This window comes from Pinus tabuliformis, chromosome 9, assembly GCF_031772625.1.
Source record: "Pinus tabuliformis cultivar Carrire ecotype Pingquan chromosome 9, CPIR1, whole genome shotgun sequence".
In the NCBI taxonomy this organism is placed as follows: domain Eukaryota; kingdom Viridiplantae; phylum Streptophyta; class Pinopsida; order Pinales; family Pinaceae; genus Pinus; species Pinus tabuliformis.
The window spans coordinates 1,708,836,712-1,708,859,576 of NC_142307.1; the positions used below are offsets into that span (position 1 = coordinate 1,708,836,712).

Here is a 22,865-nt window from a genome sequence, read left to right on the forward strand (position 1 = left end):
AATTTGTTGACTTTGCTATATAATTGTTAAATAACCCAAACAAGTAACTCTATAACTTTATCCCATAAAACTAAGGAATTTAAGAACATAAAACAGAGGATAATGCACTTAGATTCAATGAGACACCACCAAAAATAATTCAAAAGATGACATATATAAACATTCAAGTTGGAAATGGATATTTCGAAACATGCCACGAGGAGTCACTTCAAATAATTGTTGCATTCTATTATAAAACATTGCTTCAAATAATTGTTGCATTCTATTATAAAACATTTTGAAGTGTACTTTTTATTGTCATAGTGTATTTTTAATTTTCAAGTTCTTATGTGGGGTTGAGATCATCTTTTTAAAAGTTAAGTTATTATTTATACAAATAAGTTATCGTTTGATACAAATGATGAAGTTGGATCATGTGACCAACCATATTTGTTGGTTGAAAATGTTGATTTAAATTTTTAAATATGATAAATTAACAGAATTAAATTAAAATTAAAATAATATTATATTAAATGATATAGTTGTAAAAAAAATATCATTATTTAAAATAATTTTACAATGATAAATATAAGCTTGGTTGCAACATAAGTATTACGAAGTAGCATAATATAATAAAGTTTTTATTTAAATTATCTAAAAAATTTAAAAGAAAGTAAAAATATATAAATAAATTATTTGTATTAATAAAATAAAATAAAATAACATGTGCATAAATTAAATAAATATAGTAAAAAAAATGTATATAAATTAAAGAGTGAGAAAAATGTGTATAAATTGAAGAAACATAGTGATGGTGATAAATAACACATAAATATAATATTATTAGACAAATTTTAGGAGGAAAAAAAACTTACTTTAAAAAGCTTTCAATAGTTACAAAGCATTATAATGTTTTTTCAACAAAAGTAATTATAAACCATTCTAGATCCATGTGAATTCCAGATATACCTAGAGTCTAGAGAAATCAAAATATGTAATTTTTATGTAATTTCAATTAGAGAAAATGTTTTAATAAATAATTATAATTATTTTTGTTTTTGTGTAATTTGAATGAGTGAAAATGTTTACATAATATAATAGGAAAGGACAGTTCCACACTTGACTGGACAACGCCTCTCAACATAATAAAAAAGTTTGAATATTTCTTTATGACATAACAATATGTTAAAACTCTTACACAATTTTCTCAACATATAAAAAAGTTTGAATAATTCTTCATGACATAAGAATATGTTAAAACTCAGGTATCTGGCAAGAGTGAAAGCTTGCCCCGTTATGGACCACTAAGGTTATTATAGGTGGAGAAGTTTTCCTTAAATAACAGTGATGAGTCACCGTGCATTCACCATTGGCAACGAAAAATAACTCTCCTCAATGCTAATTTGACAATTGAATAATGATAGATTTTCCCACCATATAAAAAAAATCACCAAAAATATATAATAATCCTTTCAAAAGACTTCATTATACCTCATTATATATAAAATATATAAACCACTCTCCCGTAAACTTTAATAATCCCTTAACAATGGACTTAATTTAATGGAAAAACTTGTTTGTCTTAATTTATTGATGTAAAAAATATAATTCTAATTATACGAAAACGGCGACGACAAAATCAACCTTGACCCGACTCTACAATTGGTTTTAATCCTTGGGATTGGAGTTAGTTTTCCGGAATAAATTTGAGAATCTGCTTCTGCTCTACTTCTTATTTTCCCGAAAGAATGGCAACAGAAAGAGCGTTTGTGTTCGGGAGCGTGGCCAAGGATTATGTGAACGCGAGGCCTCGGTATCCGCCTCGGCTTTTCTCTTTGCTCTCCTCTCTCACGCCCAAACACGAACTTGCGTGGGACGTCGGCACAGGGAATGGACAAGCTGCTCTTCAAGTCAGTCTCTGCCTTCACATGCATAACCAAACCCAGTTGAGATAGGTCTCATCGCGGCTGTTTATAATTTTTTTTTTTTTTGGCTGCAGATTAGCGAATATTACGAGCGGGTAATAGCCACAGACATAAGCAAGGAGCAGCTGCAGCAGGCGGAGAGGAGGCCCAACATAAGGTACGTCCTCACGCCGCCTCTGCTGACGGACGACGCCCTTGATTCGATTGTCGGCCCTGAAAGTTCGGTGGATCTCGTGACGGTGGCCGCCGCAGTCCACTGGTTCGATCTGAACACATTTTACGCGCAGGTCAAGCGCGTTCTGAGGAAGCCCGGGGGAGTGATTGCTGTGTGGGTGTACACAAAACCGTCCGTCAGTCCGGCGGTGGACGAAGTGTTCGAGCGGTTCTTTGAGCGTACTCTGCCCTTCTTCGACCCGTGCGGGAGATGGGTATTCGAAGAGTACAGGACTCTGCCCTTTCCTTTCCCTTCTCATCCCGCCGCGGGAGGAGAGTCGGTCATTGAATTGGAGATCGAAGAGACGAGGACCCTGCAAGAGTACCTGAGTTTCTTCAGAACATGGTCGGCTGTGGTGAATGAGGAAGGGCTGCTAAGCGACGACTTCGTTCGGCAGTTCGAGGCGGCATGGGGAGACCCTCCTCATCACGCCCGGACTGTTAAAATTCCGCTTTTCTTAAAGGTCGGCATGCTCTGAATTGATGTGTATCTGATTCACCTTTTTCCAAAGGTCGATCGGCATGGTTTGAATTAATGTTTCTGGCTGACTTTGTTTTCTCAGTCGTTTTCTCTACATATTCCAACTTAAAGAGAGTCGTGATGTTTCTGGCCTCTAAATCTCTCTTGCAACCATGTGAATCCTAATTTTCGTAAAATTTATCAGGCAATTTATTTAATCTCTTTTAATATGTTTTATTGTCAAATTAAGGATAGATCTGGATTGATTGCATTCAAATATTTGTCGTAAATTATATGTATATAAAATTTGTATTTTATTAATGGATTATAATGTAATTTATTGTGAGAATGTATTCCATTAATATTATTAATTGATTGATTGAGATTAATAATATTATTATTTAATGAGAAGATTTTTGGGCCAAAATCACATTATAGTATTTTTGTTTTGAATCGAATGTGGTTTGTAGTCAAGATAAGTTGAACCAGACTTGTTGGTTCAAAATTGGTCGACAATACTGTGATTTCCCCTAAAAATTCTTCTCATTAAACTTATGGATCACACAAGCTTAAATTCAACATTATTATTATTATTTTGTTTAGATTTAAATTTTAATTAGATTGATTTCAAATAATTTGGAAATTATTATATTACATTAAAGTTATATGTTTTTTTGTAAATTTGGTAGGATTTTTTGATTTTCGAATTTACATGTTTATTATTCACCCCGCTATTGCGGGAAAGTAGCATAAAATTAGAACCTAAGATCTCTGGTTATGTAAGACTTCATTCCACGACTATCCCATCTCCGCCTACTTCCACTTAAAGTACCTCGAGCGAACCACATTAAAATTATATTGATATTAATGTGATAGGATTAATATATATATATATATATATATATATATATATATATATATATATTAATTACGATGTAAATATATTTGTTATTCGATTTGTTGACCTTTTAAAAGTGATATATTGCTTTGAAATTACATATCAATATCAAGATTGAGTCAAGGGTTTTAACATGAAAGAATTGTCATCTGTGCACAATATAGTTAGACGTGAAAGAATTGCATTCTCTGCTTAATATTCCTTCCCGTATCATTCATGGTTACGAATTTATGCTGTTTAGTAACTTGATATTATAATTTTTTTTGGAGTTAGGTTGCTATATTATATAAAATGAAGACTATATAAATTAAATTTTTTTCTCCATTAATATAAATTGAGTTTTGATATTCTTAAGATTTCATTTAATTAGAATATTTTGCAGATAGAAAATTATGAAAATAAGTTGGTTAGGTTAAATTTTGATATACATCATATTAAAAGACAAAATAAAATTAATAGTGCTATAAACAAAAAAAACCATCCAGTCATAATATTTATTGGATAGAATCTTTGGGCATCTTAGTTTATTTTTCTTCAAGTCATGAAATTATTTGATAGAATTTTCAGACATTCTAATATTGATCAATCTCTTAGCTAGAATGATTAACTTGCAGCCATTATTGTGTATATATATATATATATATATATATATATATATATATATATATTAGTTATTTATGTTTAATTTAAGGTATTTAGTAAATTAATAAAGTGGATTCATATTATTATTATTATTATTTATTGATAATGTGGTGTGCTTTTCCTTAAATAATAAATAATGGTGATGAGTTAGTGTAAATTAAATTTAAAGATAAAGAAAAATTAAAAATTAATATAAAACTTAAATTTAAATTATGCAAAGCAATAAATTATAAATATTCATATATTCAAATCTAGAATTTGGTAGAATACTTACATTTCCATAGGCTTTAGAAGTCAAATCATTGTGCTTTAGAAGTCAAATCATTGTGCTTAGACTCTTTTGTCCTATACAAGAGAATTCATACAACAATTTGGTATCTAGCTTGGTTATGATCTTAAAATTAAATTATTATTATTATTATTATTATTATTATAACAATAAAAATAAAATTGTTAAAAAAAATTGAAAACTTAATTTCCTACTTGCTAATTGGATTTGCTTTTGTGAAAAAGTCTTTGGAATATTGTTCATCAACTATACTTGTTATAGAAATGGTTATGTATATGTTTTTATTTTTATATTTGTTTTTTGGGAAATAAATAACATTTATTAGGATGGAATAATCGAAGATCCAAGAAGAACCAATTTGATTGGGGTTCAGGAAGGACATCTAAGAACATTGTCGAAGTAGCATATTGGCTTTCGTTAGGACCTTGATTAGCCAAAGTGAAAATATTCAATTCATATTAGTTACTGGAGACTTTAGTGCTAATCAAATTATTAAACAACAAATCCTTCACGTCGGTCAATCATATTCATATCCACAATTTGTAAACATATCTTGTCAAAATGAAGTTGAATTCAAAAGCTAATCATTGATCTAAAATGGCAACCAACCTTGAACCTGAGACCCTAATAAAAACATGAGGTTGTAGGCACACTCCAAATTTCTTAGATATGGTTTCAAACATTAATCCAAGGCCCAAGAGGCACATTACCCAAGAAAATATCTAGCTACATCATATGAGTAAGGACTTGGTGTGGGTAGCCCGTTCCCCTTCTTAACTTCATGAATGGGTAATCTATGTGGTGGAGGCATCTTGAAGCTATTTAAGATTATGGATGTTTTCTTTTGTATATGGTTCTATCTAGATTTGGTATATCTCTAAGCACGGTGGTGTATCATTGAAATAGATAGAGGAAGCAGGCATTTGTTGGTTTGTGGGCTACCTTTCCTTCATTCAAGTGTAAGGTCAGAGGGTTTTGGGAAATCAATTACTTGGGTCTTTTTTGTACTTTGGCTCCTTTTATGGATTTAAGTGATTTGAATTAATTTGATTTCATCTCATAGATACACTCATGTAATTATGGTCTTAGGTTAAAGACACTCTAGTTTTAATATGAGTATTGTTTAGTTTCACTTTGCAACTAATTAGTCCCCTAGTTTTCTCAATGTAAAAATGGATATAGTCGTGAAGAAACAAATCAATGAAACAACACAGCCTTGATGGCCACTACTGCTAAGCTAATAGAGTTGGAAAAATTCAATGAAACTCATAACGCCTATATGACGAGTCTCTTGCACTTGCAAAACCAATGGACTAACTCTCTTGAAATGGAATGCAATCATCTTCCTATCCTATTCCTTTCCTCAAGTTTTGCACTCAAAAAATAGATTTGCACCTCGAGAGATTTGATCCCTCTCGGTACTTGATAGATCCATAGTTAAGATGGATCTATGCCGGTTTCTAGTGGTTGTGAGGAATGATTGGGATCCTCTTAGGTTGGTTTAATTCCCGTAAGTAACATGATGAGATTTGATGTAATGACTTCAAACCTTTTTGTTTTTTTATTTTGTTGGTAAAAAAGTTTGCATTATATCATAAGAGGAAACTTGAGTACAAAATTCTTCTCCCATGGCATTGTTCTAATATGCTAGCCATGCTTTGGCACTTGAGAGCCAGAGAGAAGCTGATTACAATCACCATTTACATTTATTTCCGTTAGGCCTGAAGGCCATACCATACTAACATCAAAACTGGAATACATAACCAAGAAAAGACATCTCTCAAGGAGGCTGGTTTGGTGGAAAAACAGGGGTGGAACAAAGATGGAAACCCATTCATGCATATGGAAGTCAATGTGCTTGACTTGCGCCTCTAGGGAGTGAAGATGCTCATTGATGCGGTGGTGGTGGCGACGCATACTTTCCAGATTGTCCAAGATTTCAATTTGAACATGCCGCACATCGTTGATGTAGGCCACTAGCTCATTCTGGTCCTCGTTGCACTGGTCCCTCATAATGCCGATATTCAATTGTATATGGTGTAGTTGATTAGTGATTGAGTCCAAGGTGGTTGGAGAAACAATTCCTCTTGGGGAGCGGGCCGACGAACTGTTCACTGCTGCTACAAAGTCCTGACTTGTATCTAAAGAGGAATGGTTGTCAAAATTATTAGCTTGATGACCTTTAGGGCGAGGAGCCCCTCCCCCATGCCTTGGACGACCCCTTTGACGGGGCATACTATCAAAATGAAAAATGACTAATCTAAATAGGCGCTTGATAGCCTATTGTCTTTTATGCCACCTCCCAACCTTTGCACACAGACCTTGCTCCAGAGGAGAGCAGTAAGAGTTGCTCGAAACTTTGACCCTAGGGCGCAGACAAAGACCAAGAGACCGAGCACCAGAACATCAACACCCCCGGAGTTATTATGAGGTTTCCCCTCTCCCAATTCTTGGCAGAAAGAGAGCCACGACTAAGCCAATTCCTCTCGCCAAGACAAGAAACCAGAGAAGAGGAGACAAGCACTTCAGTCGCAGAGCTTATACTTGGTTGTCAGTGACGTACTAGGATCCCACGGGCTGACCAAGAGAGGAGGTCCGCAGGCCAACTCAAACCATTCCTCCTCCCCCTCGCCAGCCCAGAGCCATGCATACTGCTGGGTGCTCCAGATCTCGACCCTCCAATACACAATATGCCAAACCTTCATCGCCCACTACAACTCACTGTGCGGAACCTCAAGGGATACATGGTTTATAATACCGACACCCACGAACAGAGAGTCTGCATGCTAGGCCTTGACACCTGTGCCTACCACCATAATGAAACTTAAACATTTGGCCTTGAGTGTGTGGATGTTAGGCAAGCATTGTACACCAACCTATCCGCTTGTCCATCCATTGATCCGTCACCCCCATCGAGGAGGCTTCAAACCTTTTTGTTCAAAATGAACATGTATTTATATATTTTGATGAAATAAACCTGTATTTATATATTTTATTATGCAAGAGCAGTAAATGGTAAAAAAATAGAAAATTTGATTTTGTGCTACCTAGTTGGATTGCTTTTATGGTAATCTTTAGAGTAGTATTCATGAATTACAATTACTTGTTATAGGAATCCTAATGTTTATTTATTATTTTTTCAAAAAATAATATTTGTATTAAAAGTAAGTTACAACCTAGGGTGGAAGGTGGGGTTGGGATCATCCAAGATCTTGGAGGAACCGCTTTTCTTGGGGTCTAGGAAGGACATTTAATAGCATTGCGGAGGCATATTCACTATGGTTAATACTTTTCTTAGCCAAGAGTGAAAATATTCAATCCCTAATTTTTATTGGATACTTGTTGTGATAATCAAAGTATTAAACGACAAAGCCTTCACAATTGTCAATCATATTTTCTTTTTGATTTGAAGGGTCACTCACATGTCTCCCCAATATGCAAACATCTCATTCTTTCATGTTAAAAGGGAGTTGAATTCAAAAGTTAATCGTTTGTCTAAAATTGCATCCAACCTTGAACTTGGGACCCTAATAAAAAATAGGTTTGTAGGCACACTCCAAATTCTTTAGATATGGTTTCAAACATTAACCCAAGCCAGAGGCACGAGAGGCTCATTATTCTAGAAAATAACTAGTTGCATCGTGTAAATAAGGCTGGGGTGTGGGAAATCCATTCCCCTTTCTCACTTCAAGCAGCTTCGCTCATGGTTAATCTATGTGTTGGATGCAATTCCCATAAGCTTTTTGGAATTATGGATGCTTTCTTTTGTATATGGGTTTGTTTAGATTTGGTAGAGCCATATGCATGGTGGTGTATCATTGCAACATATAAAAGAAGTGGCCACTTGAAGGTTTATGGGTCGTGTCTCCTTCATTCAAGCTCACAAAGGTAAGGCCCATGCAGAGGATTTTTGGAAATCAACTACTTAGATCCCCTTTCCACTTTTGCTCCTTTTGATGGCTTTAATAAGTTTCATCCCATATATACAATTATGTGATTCTAGCCTTGGGTGAGAGGCACTCTAGTTTGAATCCAAGTTTCAATTTGCAACCAATCGCTCCCATAGTTTTCTCTATTATGGGTTGTGTTCATTAGAAAAGGTAGAGATGGATATGGAATGTTAATTTTCTTACCCCTAGCAATCAGGTAATTAATTTTGAGTAAAATTACATTTGATGAATAAAAACACAACTAGGATATTAACAACATTAAATAAAATGAAAGCAAATTTACCAATATCAATCACATAAATGACACACATATTCCACCCAATCACATTTCTTCATTAAACTTCTAATCTTATTTGGGCTCCTATCCTAGGATAACAACGTTATTGGAAAATTCAAAGTGGCAGCTTATTAAATCAATTTTCTTTAACCTTAATAATTGCTTGTGAACTTAGTTAGTCTTTTTGTGTTCTTTATTTAGATCTTTTCATCAAACAAATATCAAGACCATAAACATCAACAATAGAGGACACAAAAACTAGGTTCTCAACCAGGGCAAAACTCCTCCAAAGGGAACCCATAAAACTCTTATCTTCTTATAGAATCTACTTCAATAAAGACAACAAAGACCCAAACCCTAGACCAAGTCCCTCTCCAAGTACCAAGTCATTCCTTTTGTGGAGTCCTTCCTTGATCCAACACTAACCAACTTCATACTGCAACTTCGACCTCATAGCTTCAAGACTGCTTCTTTGACCTACAACTTTGGCCCTGTAAGAGTTGCAAAAACCCTAATCCAACTTCCTCTTGAGAGCTTCCTTGAGAAAGATAACTCCTTCCAAGGTCAACGAGGTCAAGACAAAGTATTCTTCCTTCCAACAACAAGATATTGTACTTCGTCCTACTACAACTCGGTCTTGCAATTTCCTCTCCTCTTAGATGTTGTTGAAACCCTAATCCTTCGCATGTGTGAGAGAGATTGAGCCCAAAAATAAGATTTTCGTCCTTCCTTTAATATTCTAGACCTTTACTTTCTTCTTCTCCTACTTCCCAACTACAAATCTAACTTCCTTCTTGAGATCGAACTCGTGAATGAGTGGATGTTAAATCAGGTCAAACTTCTCCTTTATATAGCCTTTCCAAGGGGGACAAATTCCCTCCTATAGGCCGACTTGAAGCTGTCAGGGCTGAATTGTAATTTTGGAGTTTCCATGACTTTTTAGACTCAAAATAAATTCTTTTTCTAATTACATTATGCCTGGAAGGGTCTTATAAACATGATGTTGACTCCTTTGACTCATGACAATAAATCCTAAGACCTAACAAACACCAGAAGCATGAAGAACATGCTTTTACCTAAAAGGCCATAAAAAATGAGCATGAAACCCATGCTTTAAAAAATAACCTTTTATTTTCTTCTTTTATTTGTTATATAGGATACATATTAAAATGAATACAACAATTATGAAGACCAAAATGAGTTACATTTTCAACACTCCCTTGTAACTAGGGAGGTATTCATAATTGTACCATCAATACAACATCATTGTCAAACTGAAGGATTCTCATAAAAAAAAGTCAGATTGATAAGCCAACTGTAAGCATCAACAATATAACCAACATTGTCAGTAAGGCTTATCTTGACAAGCTCAAATTTATTTGAGAGCATTATGTTGGGAGGATTTACGTGTGATACCACACCACCTCTATAAGGTACATACCCCATCAGGATGTTCACAAGGTACGTCCTTTTAAGAATATTCTTATCTTGGATCTCCAATCTCGAGTCCTAAAAGAATATCAATCCTCTTCGACAAATCTTTTCTTAGATTCTTGCCCTATCCTCAAAGAGTGTTAGTTTTAGGTTCTTATTGGTAAGGGGTTAAATAACGTGATTTTTAGATGTATTTTCCAATACATAGTCAGATTAAGGGTATTGTTTAGTATGCTTCAAATGCACACAATATGTTAGAGGTTCATTGAGTGAAGCCCCCATGTGGGCTGCACTGTGTGGTCAACACGCAAGGGCCGCATGAGGGGCTCAGTGGAAGAAAAGAGCCGATGAAAGAAGAGGACATGGTATTATCACACAAAGAAGAGGACATGGTATTATCACACAATAACACAGAGAGAGCACTATGAATTATGGAAATGAGCAACAAAATGTTGGGGAACAAGTGTGGGATGTCTGGAGAAGGAAATCATAGAACTGGTTGGGGGTTGCGGGTGCTTGTATACTGGTCTAGGCATACATGGGTTTTCCAATAAATTCGTGGCAGTGAATGAGAACATTGGGACAACATTGGCGTTATAGTGGAGAAGCGTGGAACAATGGGTTCAAAAGTGTTAATTTTTATTAGGGCTATGTTATTCTTTGCTTTAGATATTTTCATTTCATTATATACACATTGAATTCACCCCACAACATCATAACATTAATCATTAACATATGCAATTAAATAGAAAGAACAATATCATCATCGATGTAGCATAACATAAAGGAATAATAGAAGAAAATCATTCCAACATAGAGACACTCGAATTGGTTGGAGAATAGGGAAAAACCCCACAAGGGGGAAAACCCTTTCAAATCCTTCTTCTTATTAGATTGTCATGAAATGTTCAACAAAGAGAGAGTAAAATGATCCACATCTTCAACTACAAAACTTATCCAACAAAATCAACCAAACAATATCTCGAAGATGAACCCAACAATAGTACTAATCAAAATCACTATTTACCAGCCTGTGGTCAGCTGTCAAAATCAAAACCTAGGTTCCAGCCACACAAAGAGAGAGATTTGTGTGCGATTGAAACTTCTCGATTGCATGCATAGGCTTGCGCGCATGTGGTTGTAACCAAAATCTCGTATGAAAAACCTATAATTGAGCACCAAAAACCCTAATGACACGTGCAAGCTTCAGAACTTGCAATTTCGGAGTTAAACGAACCAACTTCTGTGAACTGACCTCAGACTTGTGCGAGCCAAAACAAAGAAAGAAGAATGATTGATAATCTCCAAATGAGGGTCACTTGAATTGTATTTATAGCCATCCAAGGGTGTCCAAATTATTCTTTTGAGTCGACCTATCCTTTTGTGCCTATGTGGGTTTTCATATAAAAATATATATTTTTCATTAATCAATTTAAATTATTTCAAGGGCTAGGAGGGGTCTTTCTAAATGAGGAAAACTATCCAAAGGAGGTAATTTTTCCCTGAGCTACCAAATTAACACTCCCTCTGAGCTAGGGAGAAATGATCAACTGCAACATATGTCTCACATAAGTATATCTTCATCATCAAATGTCGTCTGTGTTTATCTCTGCTCATATCTTATTACCTCTGCTTGTCTTTGTATATAGTCTCATATTTTGAACACTAATCTAAAAGAAGAAGAATTTGATATTGGAGGGGAGTTCAAGCTACCACCCTCTATCCATCGTGGATCACATCTCAACTCAGAATCCAATGAAAACAAGGAATGTCTTATGGGACATTCTCACCTCAAGTCATCTCATAGGGGAGCACACGTCTTCCACCCTATGTCAAGAAATAGACAAGATGCAATATCTCATCCATCCTATTGCTTCCTGATCTTACCAATAATGAACCTCAAGAGTCATGTGGTAGAAAACCTTGCATTATAAGCTTAGGTGAGATACTTGACCTACCAAAGGTAAGGATCACACACCCCCAATCCCTCTCAACTTGCTGGCTAGACGAGGTGTTAAAATCCCAACAAGCCCAACTTGTGGGTATGATGCAAACTGGGGTATACTCTACTCTACCAAGATAGGGAAGAAACATCTTCCACCCTGTGGGTGACAAATAAGGATGATACCCTATTCTCCAGAGATCCCTCAACCCCAAGAGCCCTACATCTCAATTCCTCACCCTGGGAGCTCAAATAGGGGGGAAGATATGGATCAATGTCCTTGATCAGTCTTTCTCTCCATAGATAAAAAACATATCAACATGCTCATATCTAATATTTGCTTAAAAAACTCACTGAAGAGTTCATTCATACTTCCTCATACATTACCAAGAGAAACGATCCTCTGATTTCCTGTTCATGTAAGAAATTACATCAAATATTATATTATAAAATACATGCCACACAAGAATAACTTATTCATCCTCCCTCTCATGGAGAAAGCAATCACAATCCTAAGATTGTCTCATATAACAATATTGTCTCAACACACAAACATATCTTAGTCACAACAACATACGAGATTTTCTTCTAATCGGACCCCACTCTTTATTGTCACACTGTATGACTGTCATATTCATAACCTACTCAAACTACTCTCCAAAGAATTTCCTTAACCAAACTGCCTCGCAACTAGTTATGCTAGTAACAATGTACTCAACCTTGACCGTGCTTAACGCTACAATATTCTATCTCCCGCTCATAAAAAATGTCATGGCAGATCCCAAGCTAAAGTAGCACCCATATGTTCTCTTTCTATCAATAATTATTTCCAACCTAATCAACATTAGTGTATTTGTGCAGTCATGCATCCCTGGAAGTATATTTCAGACCAAGATTGATCATCCCATGCAAATATATCAAAAATGTGCATGGTGGAAACCCAATGTGTATGAAGCGGCTCAAGCAGGAATTGACCCAAGTTGTTCTCCACAAAAAATATGTCTAGATGGGTGTTACAAGGAACATTAATGCATTAATCAGCTGTCAGTTGCCAATTCAGGTTTAGCCATATCTCTGCATAACTTTTTGAAATTCAGGTCCATCAGGGTTGTTGTAACTTATTCAGGTCTCATGGGGAGCATATCTCGTTTATGAGTTTGTTCTTTATTCTATAACCTCCTCAGAACCTAACAAATCTATATTTTGAGACAGATCCAAATATTGACTCACATGACTATCAAAAAAGGATTTTGGATCCGGAGCCATAAAGATGTTTACAATTTTTTTTATGAAAACTCCATATGGGAAATCAATTCTTTTTTTGGTGCAGGTCTCTGAAAGGCTTAATATTCTTAAGCAAAATATCGTACATACACTGGGGTATTCGATATTGCATCAAAGCCTAATATGCAGAGGTAAATTGGTGCAAGATGAATTCAAACTCCAAGATTTTAATGTCACGCCATCATATACCATCTTTTTAAATTTACGACTCCATGGAGGATATTTTCGATCGAACAAGAAAAAGGGTGCAGGAGGTGTTACTGGATCGAGTCTTCCCAAAGGACCAACATCAAATCAAGGAGATTCGTCTTTCAAATATATTCTAAATGGAAAACCATATGCCTCCCCAAATCTAGACAATCACACAATATCCCCAACCCCTATATAGTGGAACAGTTGAATCACATTCCAAAATTCACTGTAGATATACTACAAACAAATGATCCGCTCACAACATATGAAGCTCAATCTGTTATATGCAGGTTCAACAATTTTTTGCCAAAGCCAATGGATCTTTTTCACTGGATCTTCACAAATTGGTCTATAAACTGTGAGATCCACCTCTGCTCTAAAGGCTTCTTCATAGTTAAGTTTTCTTCATCGAAGGAACGAGATTATATTCTGCAAGAAAGCCCATGGTTCTGGGGATCTACGAGACTTTTTGTTACTCCCTGGTTCCCAGATTTTGACACAAATACTATAGTAGTATAAAAAATGCCAGTTTGGGTTAGACTACATAATCTCCCACTAGATTTCTCGCATCATAATGTACTATAAGGCATTGGGAATCTCTTAGGGTGACACAAAAAGACAACCACACAAAGAGTTGAAGAAAAAATCTACACCTTCGCTAGAATTTGTGTGGATGTGGATCTCAACAAAGGATTGCCAGATCACATCCTCCTGACTCACAACAAGCAGTGTTGGACACAGTTTCTAGATTTTGAAAACACTACTTTCAGGTGCTGAATATGTAGACAGACAAGACATCTACAAAATTCACGTCCAGAGGTCAGAAAAGAGCCACGAAGGAAGAATAAATCAAGGAAACAACCCAAAGGATGGAAATTTTCTCAGCATCTACCCTAAGATGAAGTGGATCCCCTTACCAATGAAGAAATCCAGAATCCACAAGAAAATGTAGAAAAGAAGGAAACAAATCATGAAGCATCAACAAATCCAGGTCCCACAGTGCAGAAGGAAGGGAGATCAAAGTCTAAGGAACTGGGAGGATACAAATGTCAACATGTTTCAGATAGCTCAGACTCAGATAAGGAAGTTCCAAAAATGGATGAGGGGAGCCAACTAGCTCTTGTAACAACCACTCCATCTCAAGGAGAGTGGTGGAAAGTAGAAAATAAGAAATGGAGGAAAGGGTAACTTGTTTCTCTATAGTTTAAATGTATTGGCTCTGTGATCACCAGTCTTGACTTGCTTGAAGAATGCTTTAAAAGCATCTACAACATGTAATTTTTTTTTCATTAATAAAATTACGATTTTCCCTGGGGATTTTTTTTAATGATATGTGAAATTACAAATATACTAATTGATAAGAAATACTGGTTCACCCCCCTCTCATTATTTCAAACAAGGTGTAGAGAGATGCCATGGTGGAGAAGTATGCATCCATCATGAACAATTATTTTTGGGAAGTGGTGCAGAGGCTAGAGGGAAAATATATAGTAGGATCTCACTGGGTCTACAAGATCAAGCATGGAGGTGATGGGAGTATCAAGAAGTACAAGGAAAGATTCATTACCAAGGAGTTCTTGTAGATAGAGGGAGTTGACTATGACAAGACCTTTTCCCTAATTCCAGGTATTCATCTATTAGGGTTGTTTCAACTATTACAACACAGATGGGGTGGAATATCCACGAGATGGATGTGAAGACTACCTTCCTCAATGGGGTTTTTAAGGAAGAGATTTACATTGAACATCTAGAGGTATTTGAGACATGTAGTTGAGAGACACACATTTTTAGAATCAAGAGAGCCTTATATGGGCTTGTTTTAGTTGCTACAACACCGCCCAAAATATTTTCCCAACACCAAATTTTTGGGTCCCCCTTCTTTTTCTTTAGGTCCCGAGAGTTATGCTTATGATTTCGAGCCGGTGAAATATTACATTGACATGATTGCCATCAAACTTTACTGATGCCTATGCTTTTGCGATGACATTTGATCCTAGTATATTTCAATTTTAGGGTATGATTAACTAAGAGTCTTATGTGTCCTCAAGCCTTTATTTTCTACCATATGCATTGTAATGGAGCGAAGACTTCTTATGTTAATGACCATGACATCACTCAAACTGCATTAGGGTTTATGAAGCCATTATCTTTTCCATGCATCTTTAAAACCCTAGATTATCGTGACTAAAGCTCCAACCTTGCTTCGAATTAATATTCACCCTCTAGGATGCATTTTCATAAACACTCTTGGCATCTACTTTAAACTATGGCATCATTAGGGGAAGAATCTTGTTGCATACCTGTCCTGCTCCATTCTCGTCAATTAGAGTTTATGGCATTTACATCTTTCAAAATGGTTCTAACATTGCTTCTCCATAAACATTCACATAAGTTGCATGAATTAGGAATTAAGAAGTTATCAAAATTATGCAGATGCACACCTTTTGTATGTCCAAGTTTTGCAATTCCACAATTGGACTAGAAGATTTATCATTATTAGAAGAAACTTTAAAATGCTACTAGCACTAGCTTACCCATGTTTCTTAATGTTACATTTGGAAGACCTTATATTCTCCACGTTGGAAGCAAGATTTTACTTGGCTTCATACTTGAGCCTATTTTCAATATGGGGAAACCATATACAATTTATATCAATTATCATAAGAGTTCTTCTCACTGGTTGAAAGGGTAATGTTTTATTTTATGTAAAGTTATAGTTGCTATGTGGCCTTTCATTCGGTTGCAATATAGTTGTGGAGTCATATACGTTGATGTCATGTCACATTCTCAAAGAGGTTGTTGGTGGAAGTTGCAACCGCTTAGACTTGGAGATGAACTTTTGGACTTGGTAGTCATGGGGTGTGGTCCAACTAGATTTTAACTAGTAGCAAAATCAGCTAAACACGGCCTAGTTGTGGGTCTTGTTGGGCCTGATATGCCATTTACTAATAATTATGGTGTGTGGGAGGATGAATTTGAAGCTCTTGGTCTTGAAAATTGTTTAGAGAGAAGTTTTAAAAAATACAATTGTGTATTTAAAAGGAACAAGCTCCCCTTAACTGATGATCCTACTGTCATGGGAATCGAAATATCCTTCGTGAAGAAAAGTTAAAAAAATATTTGGTTGTTTTTAGGTGTGTTGAAGACAGAGTGCTATTTCTCAATTTCAAATTTGGGAAGTTTACTGAAGCAAATGATGGTCATAATGTTCTCTTTTGTGAAAATGGAGGGGTAGTTCCCTGTAGGGTTGTTACTGTTGCATTAGGGGCAACGTCTCGAAGTTTTTTGCAATATGAGGTAGATGGTCCACCAGTGGGTGTGCAGACCACATATGGCACGACGGTCAAAGTTGAAAGCTCTGCTTACCACCTTGAAATAATGCTTTTCATGGGATTACCAAGACTACATGAACTACAATAACAAAAATCTAATTTGAAGTCCAACATCTCTTTATGCCATACCATAATCATCCACATGTATTTTATTTGAGGAAACTGGTTTAGCTTCACGCCTTGCAATGTCATTTGAACCATTGGAGAAGAGAGTAATTACATGCCTAAAAATGTTGAGAGTACAAATTTCACATTTATATAAGGAGGAATGGTCTTAATTTCCTTTTGGTGGATCATTGCTAAACACAAGACAAAGCATTTTGGGCCTTGAAGCTGCAACATGCATGATTCTCCCATTCACACCTTGTTCATTAGCCCGTGTAAATCTACATATCATCACAACATATATGCAACAAGCATTCTAGGGTTTTGAGAAACCTCTACATTCTCCTCATAATTCATCTATTGCCATAATGTGAATATTTCTCGTCATAATATCAATAGCTATGTTGAGATTGATTTGAGCATGTAATAATCATTAGAGATGAAAGAGCTGTGAGGAAACTCAAGGGTCATGAGGGTATATGAAAGGTCACAATAGGTGAACACTCAATTCATTTCTATAATTATACACTCATACCTAATTTGTAAGGGAATTTAGCACTTGAGCTAGGACTAGCATTAGATGTTGATCTGTGCTTGAAAAGCTAAAAGCATCTGACTTTTGGACGCTTGTAGGGTGAGTGGTGGTGAGGTTAGGGTTTTTGCATTGGATAATGATATGAGCAACCCATGTTCCACTATTGGGATTGATGGATTGCAAGACATTCACTTGCATTTTCAGTAACATTAATAAGAAGTAATTTGCTTTCATTATGGATTCTCATGCATCTTTATGATGGTTTATTGGCTTTCTTATATTTCCATCATGTTTGTATGTGTGCTTTCATGTCGGCATATGTTAATGAACTCATTTTTAACTTATAACTTTCATGCTGGCTTTGAATCTATGCTTAATTATTCCATGCCATGCCAATAAGCTATTGTGATCTGATTTGCAATTAACCTCTGAGCACGAGCAAAGTGTCTCAGATCAACGAAGGAAGAGATGAGGGTTTCAAAATATCGCAATGATACAAGATAATAGAAGAAATCAAGTGAGGGCTGATCTCTTACAACCCCAACACAATCATACCATTCACAAATGCACACAATAGAGAGGTTTTGCACCCTAATGTGTGCGCAATTTATCTAATACGTGTGGGGATTTTGCATATCTAGTGCACAGGTAAGGGGTCGATTCATCTTGGAGGATTGATCAATGGTTCTTGCGATAAAAGGGAGTTCCTCTCTTGTCCTAATTCTCATAAAAAAATTCTTTGTTGACGAAGAATAATAAAAGACACACAATTTTGTAGGTTTTCCCTAGAGTTGGGGTTTCCTGGCTATATCTTATATTCTATGTGTTGATGTATTTGTCTTCTGATTTATTTTTATGTTGTGCATATTAAGTGAGAAAACTCAATGTATTTGTGATTTAAATTTCTAGCATATCAATTATTTATATTTCCAAATTTTTATACTTTAAAATTGCAAATCACTTTACTAGATTTTAAGGAAATCTAACATCAACATCAACACTTAACACTCTATATACAAACCATTATTATATTAATTTAAAAAACATATAATACACAAAATATCAATTTCTTAACAATTTACTATTAGATATTAAAAATTATTCATCATCATTAGATCTTCATAAAATGTAAAATTAATTATAAAAAATAATATATTTAAATAAAATTATCTTGAAGTTATTATCATTAAATTTGGAAAACATCCTCTAAGCCACATTAAAGAGTGATGAAATTGTTGTTAATTTACTATAAATTTGAGGAGGATGATTGAGATGTTGAAATTGTATTTTGATCTTTTAATTTATATATTATTAAAATTTGGAAAAAATAATTTATAATAATTATATTATATGGAGATAAATTTAAGAAAAAAAATTTAAAGTGACCTTTACCAAAGAACTTCCATAGTGGTTATGAAGTTTCATGGATATCATTGCTTATATATACAAATTTATCCTTTTATAGCTTACACTTTCCACAAGTTTATCCTTTTATAGCTTACACTTTCCAGAGTGATTATGAAGTTTCATGGATATCATTGATTATATATACAAATTTATCCTTTTATAACTTATACTTTCTCTTAGTCTGGAAAAAAAGTTTACCCTTTCACTTAATTGGTTGAATGGTAAATCTAAATTTGTAAAGTGTGTACTGAGATATTTAGTAGTCACATCACAAAATTTGTTGACTTCGCTATATACTTGTTAAATAACCCAAACAAGTAACTCTATAACTTTATCCCATAAAACAAGGAATTTAAGAACATAAAACAGAGGATAAGACACCACCAAAAATAATTCAAAAGATGACATATATAAACATTCAAGTTTGAAATGGATATTTCGAACCATGCCACGAGTAGTCACTTCAAATAATTGTTGCATTCTATTATAAAACATTTTGAAGTGTACTTTTTATTGTCAGAGTGTATTTTTAATTTTCAAGTTCTTATGTGGGGTTGAGATCATCTTTTTAAAAGTTAAGTTATTATTTATACAAATAAGTTATCGTTTGATACCAATGATGAAGTTGGATCACGTGACCAACCATATTTGTTGGTTGAAAATGTTGATTTAAATTTTTAAATATGATAAATTTAACAGAATTAAATTAAAATTAAATAATATTATATTAAATGATATAGTTGTAAAAAAAAATGTCATTATTTAAAATAATTTTACAATGATAAATATAAGCTTGGTTGCAACATAAGTATTACGAAGTAGCATAATATAATAAAGTTTTTATTTAAATTATCTAAAAAATTGAAAAGAAAGTAAAAATATATAAATAAATTATTTACATTAATAAAATAAAATAAAATAACATGTGCATAAATTAAATAAATATAGTGAAAAAAATGTATATAAATTAAAGAGTGAGAAAAATGTGTATAAATTGAAGAAACATAGTGATGGTGATAAATAACACATAAATATAATATTATTAGACAAATTTTAGGAGGAAAAAAACTTTCAATAGTTACAATGCATTATAATGTTTTTTTCAACAAAAGTAATTATAAACCATTCTAGATCCATGTGAATTCCAGATATACCTAGAGTTTAGAGAAATCAAATTATGTAATTTTTATGTAATTTCAATTAGAGAAAATGTTTTAATAAATAATTATAATTATTTTTATTGTTATTGTTATTTTTATTTTTATGTAATTTGAATGAGTGAAAATGTTTACATAATATAATAGGAAAGGGCAGTTCCACACTTGACTGGAGAGCGCCTCTCAACATAATAAAAAAGTTTGAATATTTCTTTATGACATAACAATATGTTAAAACTCTTACACAATTTTCTCAACATATAAAAAAGTTTGAATAATTCTTCATGACATAACAATATGTTAAAACTCTGAAGACCCAAAGGTATCTGGCAAGAGTGAAAGCTTGTCCCGTTATGGACCACTAAGGTTATTATAGGTGGAGAAGTTTTCCTTGAATAACAGTGATGAGTCACCATGCATTCGCCATTGACAGCGAAAAATAACTCTCCTCAATGCTAATTTGACAATTGAATAATGATAAATTTTCCCACCATATAAAAAAAATCACCAAAAATATATAATAATCCTTTCAAAAGAGTTCATTATACCTCATTATATATAAAATATATAAACCACTCTCCCGTAAACTTTAATAATCCCTTAACAATGGACTTAATTTAATGGAAAAACTTGTTTGTCTTAATTTATTGATGTAAAAAATATAATTCTAATTATACGAAAACGGCGACGACAAAATCAACCTTGACCCGACTCTACAATTGGTTTTAATCCTTGGGATTGGAGTTAGTTTTCCGGAATAAATTTGAGAATCTGCTTCTGCTCTTCTTCTTATTTTCCCGAAAGAATGGCAACAGAAAGAGCGTTTGTGTTCGGGAGCGTGGCCAAGGATTATGTGAACGCGAGGCCTCGGTATCCGCCTCGGCTTTTCTCGTTGCTCTCCTCTCTCACGCCCAAACACCAACTTGCGTGGGACGTGGGCACAGGGAATGGACAAGCTGCTCTTCAAGTCAGTCTCTGCCTTCACATGCATAACGAAACCCAGTTGAGATGGGTCTCATCGCGGCTGTTTATAATTATTATTTTTTTTGGCTGCAGATTAGCGAATATTACGAGCGGGTAATAGCCACAGACATAAGCAAGGAGCAGCTGCAGCAGGCGGAGAGGAGGCCCAACATAAGGTACGTCCTCACGCCGCCTCTGCTGACGGACGACGCACTTGATTCGATTGTCGGCCCTGAAAGTTCGGTGGATCTCGTGACGGTGGCCGCCGCAGTCCACTGGTTCGATCTGAACACATTTTACGCGCAGGTCAAGCGCGTTCTGAGGAAGCCCGGGGGACGGGAGTGATTGCGGTGTGGGTGTACACAAAACCGTCCGTCAGTCCGGCGGTGGACGAAGTGTTCGAGCGGTTCTTTGAGCGTACTCTGCTCTTTTTCGACCCGTGCGGGAGATGGGTATTCGAAGAGTACAGGACTCTGCCCTTTCCTTTCCCTTCTCATCCCGCCGCGGGAGGAGAGTCGGTCATTGAATTGGAGATCGAAGAGACGAGGACCCTGCAAGAGTACCTGAGTTTCTTCAGAACATGGTCGGCTGTGGTGAATGAGGAAGGTCTCCTAAGCGACGACTTCGTTCGGCAGTTCGAGGCGGCATGGGGAGACCCTCCTTATCACGTCCGGACTGTTAAAATTCCGCTTTTCTTAAAGGTCGGCATGCTCTGAATTGATGTGTATCTGATTCTCCTTTTTCCAAAGGTCGATCGGCACGGTTTGAATTAATGTTTCTGGCTGAGTTCGTTTTCTCAGTCGTTTTCTCTACATAGATCTGGATTGATTGCATTCAAATATTTGTCGTGAATTATTGTCCATGTATATAAAATTTGTATTTTATTAATGGATTAGAATGTAATTTATTTTGAGAATGTATTGTATTAATATTATTAATTGATTGCCTGGTACGAAGTCATTGAAATTAATAATATTATTATTTAATGAGAAGATTTTTTTTTTTTGGTGAAAATCACATTATAGTATTTTTGTCACAAACATTTCTAAGTTGGTTAGAAATGCGTTGACAAAAATACTATAGTGTGATTTCCCCTGAAAAATCTTCTCATTAAACTTATGAATTACAGAAGCTTTAATTCAAGAATATTATTATTATTTTGTTTAGATTTAAGTTTGAATTAGATTGATTTCAAATAATTTGGAAAATAATTTTGAAATTATTATATTACATTAAAGTTATATGTTTTTTTGTAAGTTTGGTAGGATTTTTTGATTTTTGAGTTTATATATTTATTATTCACCCTGCTATTGCTGAAGAGTAACATAAGATTTGAACCTAAAATTTTTGATTATGTAAAACTTCATTCTGCCACTATCCCATCTCCACATTAAAATTATGTGGCATCTCCACATTAAAATTATATTAATATTAATGTAATGTGATTAATATATATATAGTTATTAATTACAATGTAAATATATTTGCTATGCGATTTGTTGACCTTTTAAAACTGATATATTGCTTTAAAATTACATATCAATATGAAGATTGAGTGGAGGGTTTAAACGTGAAAGAATTCTCATCTGTGCATAATATAGTTGGACTTGAAAGAATTGCATTCTCTGCCTAATATTCCGTCCCGTATCATTCATGGTTACGAATTTATGCTGTTTAATAACTTGATATTATAAATTTTTTGGAGTTAGGTTGGTATATTATATAAAATGAAGACTATATAAATTAATGTTTTCCTCTATTAATATATAAATTTAGAGTTTTGATGTTTTTAAGATTTCATTTAATTAGAATATTTTGCAGATAGCAAATTATGAAAATAAGTGGGCTTTCTTAGATTTTGATATACATTATATTAAAAGA

The 22,865-nt window shown here is 34.6% G+C and overlaps 1 protein-coding gene and 2 pseudogenes across 2 annotated transcripts; all 3 read left to right on the forward strand.

Moving 5' to 3' along the window:
* The first annotated feature begins 1,690 nt into the window (after positions 1 to 1,690).
* Positions 1,691 to 2,779, forward strand: LOC149155514 (uncharacterized). Its single transcript, XM_089440547.1, has 2 exons — positions 1,691 to 1,889; positions 1,979 to 2,779. Exons 1-2 carry the CDS (start codon positions 1,728 to 1,730, stop codon positions 2,594 to 2,596), a joined length of 780 nt encoding a protein of 259 aa, XP_089296673.1. The 5' UTR covers positions 1,691 to 1,727; the 3' UTR covers positions 2,597 to 2,779.
* Positions 2,780 to 16,207: 13,428 nt separating this feature from the next.
* LOC149155515 (lycopene epsilon cyclase, chloroplastic pseudogene) lies at positions 16,208 to 17,242 on the forward strand (annotated as a pseudogene).
* Positions 17,243 to 20,752: 3,510 nt separating this feature from the next.
* On the forward strand, positions 20,753 to 21,720 carry LOC149155516 (uncharacterized; annotated as a pseudogene). Its single transcript, XR_016262828.1, has 2 exons — positions 20,753 to 20,988; positions 21,078 to 21,720. The product of XR_016262828.1 is annotated as an uncharacterized LOC149155516 (transcript).
* The last annotated feature ends 1,145 nt before the right edge of the window (positions 21,721 to 22,865 follow it).